Raw genomic sequence first — 4,490 nt, 5'->3', positions numbered from 1 at the left:
ATATCAAGACATCTTTTGTCCCTCAGTTGATTTCATTGCTTTTGTAAAAAAATGCAAGGTACCTGGAAGTTATTGCTGATGGCAAGCTTTAATCTAATAAGAATGTGTTTAACATACTTAATAAAGCAAACAGATGCATATTATCTTATCTTCAATTACAGAAATACAATTTCTTTGTTGCGTGTATAAAACTTGTATTATGCTTTTCACTTTCTTTGATTCTAGTGTCTGGTTTGATTCTAGGTTAAACAGCAACACTTTTTTAAAGAAAATTACAAGGTAACAGAGTAAATAGACAAATAAAGGAAACATTTTGTAATTACAATTTATAAATTAGAAACAGTAATAATCAAACTAGTTAATCTGTTTATTCAAAGGGAAATATTATTAAAAAAAAAAAAAAAAATGAGGGTGGCAAAGGATGTAATATGCAAAAAGAAATCAAAGCAAAGCTTGTAAATCAGTATGTTGTGGTTTTATCCTTTTCAGCATCGGATTTAATTTTCTCAAGGATCTCTTTTACTGCACATTGGACTGCCTCTGTCTGAGTCGGTTTCACACATGTGCGTGAAGTTTTCGTAACAGCTTCAGTAACTTCTGCTTCACAGGAAATTATTTTGTCAACTGTATAAAAAAATAAGTTAAAAGAAGATTGGTATAACCATCATCATCACTACCACTATAAATTAAAGTCTGGTCTTTTTAAATGATGACCGAACAGTATACACAAGTGGCATTAAAAGAATCTTACACACAAAAATACACAGATCCAAACACACCCACTTATCTGCAAACACTTGCATGGTCACTAATGCTCCCTTGCATACACTCACATAATGAAAATGACCATAAACCACTTATACGAGACCCCCCCCCCAAAAAAAAAAAATTGAAAATTTACATACAGACATACACCAACACTAACTGTATATGCAGCACCAGTCATGCTTGGCTAACCCATGAACTTTCAACTCTCCACTAAACATTCCATACACAAAGTTATTTGCCCCTGTTGATGTGAGTTTGGCTATGATCCCTAGATCCTGAGAAACAGACTGAGCTCTTTAGTGTGAATATAAATATATCCATTATACCCAACATGTGTATTGAGTTCTAATTTGAAGAATGGTCTTCCTATTTCTCTGCTGGTTCTTTCCTATTCTTCAAAGAGAGAAAGATGAGGTAGAGGGAAAGACACAACACATCTATGCATCGTCAAACATTGGTCGATAAAGGCTTGCCTATCAAGTGAATAGCCAGTGTAATTGTTAAGTCCACTATTTTAAATGTTTGAGCATATGAGATAATATTGGCTATAGGAAAGGACCTCAAGCCCTTTCAGGTTGGTTAGCACTTTATTTACTTGGTTGGCTACCCTTCCTAAATGATGTTACATTGGATCCTTACCTCTACCAAAATATAATCAAATAACAAACCATCAAAAGGATCTCTTTGCACTTATTTGACCTTAATGCTTTTAAAATCAATAAATATATTAGATAGAAAAATCTTGAAAATAACATGGCAGGAAAGGGGACAAGATGATCACAACTTATATGATGAAGTTTCATCACTGAAATATTTCTTTCTCATGGCAGATGCCATTAGAATACAACAGAGCTACTACTTTGGTAAGTGATAAGGGGCAGCAGCCTTCTCCTCAAGTCTTTTTTTTTTTTTTTTTTGCGTCTACTGTAGCTGCCACTAGAATCTGCAGATGTACAGAAATAGATTGCTCAGTGGAGAGAGTGCAGTATATTTAATCTGTCATGCATGTAATTCATATGATGCATGTTGGAGTGTATACTACGGTTGACAAAATAATTGGGAAAACTGATCTGAGTCATGCCCAGATTTTGACCAACTGTCTGTAAACCATAGCTTTGGTTGAGCAAGGATGGTCTGGGATTACACAACAATAACAACAAGAAGAAAAAAGAAAGCAAAACCATAAACTTACGAAACATTCTCTTTCTTCCTATATGGATATCACAATCATGAGCAAAGTAATTCATGATAAGTGGTGTGCCATCAATTGGAATCTGTTCATTATAAGAATAATAACGAGAAATTATTTTATATAACTTATGAAATGTAAACATGTTCATCAAATATTAACTTAGAACTTGTTAAATACGATAGGAGCACCCCATCGGTTAGAGTTATCTCTTCTTGTTCTTACCTTTCCACTTGTTGATTTAAAAAGGCTGCTTACATGCACTTTTAAGCTACTCAGACCAGCCTTGAGCAATAGGTCGATTGTTGCCAGAGATTGTTTTATGTCAAACTGATAGCTTGTAGCATCGATGTGGTGAAACAACACCATGGAACACATGGAACAAACGAGGAATGCTGAAAACCAAAGAAAGGTAAAAAAAGAAAGAAAAAAAACATCATCTTTACTTTGCAGCTGAGTTTGATTAAGATTCATATAAAAAGCATGGAAATATATAAGGAAGTATGGGAAAGTATTAGACAGCTTAGTAAGAAGTATAAAAAGAACAGAGTGGTATAGGAAGGTATTAAAAAGTAAACTAAAGTGTATGAAAGATTACAATCACTTAGAAACATAAAAAGTACAAGAAATTATAGAAAACAATAAGAAAGTATCGGAAAGAATAAAAAAATGTATCAAAAAACAGAAAAATATAAGATTGATTCAGAAAATATGTGAAAGTTAATAAAGTGTAGCACAAGAAAGTATTAGGCAAAACTACAAAGAATAAGAACGAATAGGATAGGGAACTTAACCCGTTTATCATGATATTTCTGTAAAATTTTTTGCCTTTGTTTCAATTAAGTGTTTTTTACAAGAATCAGGGACAGACTCAAGCAGGTTGGTATGGAAAGGGTTAATAAGAAGCAGAATAACAATAGAAATGCAAAATTTTATTTGATATTTTATGTTTACATGCACTAACTGGTTTGCCCAGAGGCATTCCCCTTAAAACAACCCTACTACAGGTATTTCTAAGACATCTCTGCTACAAGATGTAAACCCCACTCAAATTCACTTCAAATACAGTCTTTGTTGATCATAGAAAATGCATCTAGTAGCAAGTTGGTATTACTTAGTGGTACTGTTCACCTAGCTATAAGTAAGCACTAATAGATAGCACTGTTCACTGATTTTTAAGTATGCAGTATTTCAACTAGAAGCTGCCCTGCAATATTGATGGGCTGAATTCAGTCATCACAGACGGAAAAAATTGAGTTATCTCAGAAGAGTTCTGTCATGTATTTCGTGTTATATAGACTGAAAGTTTAAGGTTTTATATCTTATATTTTGAGGTTTTTCAAAATGAGGAAAAATATTTTTAAAAATCAAAAATTGGTAGGGGTATAGTAAAAATTCACAAAAAACATTTTGTGTGAATTTGAAAATCAAACTTAAACTGAAATCCAATAAAATTTGAAGTTTAATATGAATCATTAAAGCAAATGTTTAATTTTTCTTTTAATTTCAAAATGATCTATTTTAAAATTTCAGTTCATATTTCATTCAAGTTATTTAGCTAAAATAAAATTACCATTATATTTTTTTCTTTTGTTTTCAATTTTAATTTGTAAAAGCATCCCAGTCTGGAATTTTTTTTTGATCAGAAAAGAGGTAGAGGTGTTGTTAGGGAAGGAAAAGATGCTATTGATAGAATAAAGAAAGACTAGAAATTGGATCAGAATTGCTATTATATGTGAATATGATTTTAGACCACAAGCTTCTCACTTGCAGACTAGTTTTTATGAAATAGATTATGTCAATAAACAGGTAACCAACAACAAATAGTCCTCAGCTACAAACAAACTCAAAATTTCCAGAAATAAGGCATGAACAACATTTGAAAGGACCAGAAACATAACAGGGAAGCTTAGTGTTTACTTACCAAAAAGCTTCATGATGGTAAATGCTTTTACCTCTGTAATAATTGAGAAAGAAACTGTGCTCTAAATTGCTTTTTATCAGGTTTATGATATATATATATATACATACAAACATATATACATAATATATATATTATGTATGTATATATATATATATATAGATTTGTTTGTATGTATGTGTATATGTATATATATATATATGTGTGTGTATATATATATATATATGTATACACACATGTTTGTGTCTACCTTATCATTAAAAAAAGCATGTGAAGCGAAATATGTTCAATAAATCATCTGTAATTTTGCCAAAAACTTCTCATGTCTCTGATCAACCAATGAATTAAACTAATTTTATGCAATATTTCCTTGAATATCCGTGCAAAAATAGTCTTGTTTTAGCTAAAAGAATAGGTTGTTTATAAAAATATAACTCTCCCCATTTTCCAGTCTCACCCTGAAAAATGAATTTACAGAAGAAAAAAAAATCAGAAAATATCTGAGGCTGTAATATATAAACAAAATTTTTATTGGTATAGAGTTTATTTTATTCTTCTATTGATGTTTTATTCTGTTGTTGTTTAGGCCTGGTTCTACTTCTAGCAGGGCAA

The 4,490-nt window shown here is 31.3% G+C and overlaps 1 protein-coding gene across 1 annotated transcript; it reads right to left on the bottom strand.

The window, feature by feature from the left end:
* Positions 1–353: 353 nt before the first annotated feature.
* LOC106874926 (uncharacterized) lies at positions 354–3,990 on the bottom strand. Its single transcript, XM_014922843.2, has 4 exons — positions 3,882–3,990; positions 2,183–2,352; positions 1,961–2,042; positions 354–624 (listed from the first exon to the last, which is right to left on the bottom strand). The coding sequence occupies exons 1-4, from the start codon at positions 3,892–3,894 to the stop codon at positions 461–463; spliced, it is 429 nt and encodes a 142-aa protein (XP_014778329.1). The 5' UTR covers positions 3,895–3,990; the 3' UTR covers positions 354–460.
* Between the last annotated feature and the right edge of the window lie 500 nt (positions 3,991–4,490).

The sequence above is a fragment of the Octopus bimaculoides genome, chromosome 10 (genome assembly GCF_001194135.2).
Source record: "Octopus bimaculoides isolate UCB-OBI-ISO-001 chromosome 10, ASM119413v2, whole genome shotgun sequence".
Classification (NCBI taxonomy): domain Eukaryota; kingdom Metazoa; phylum Mollusca; class Cephalopoda; order Octopoda; family Octopodidae; genus Octopus; species Octopus bimaculoides.
The sequence above is the reverse complement of the archived record's forward strand: the minus strand, read 5'-3'. Positions and strand labels throughout refer to the sequence as shown.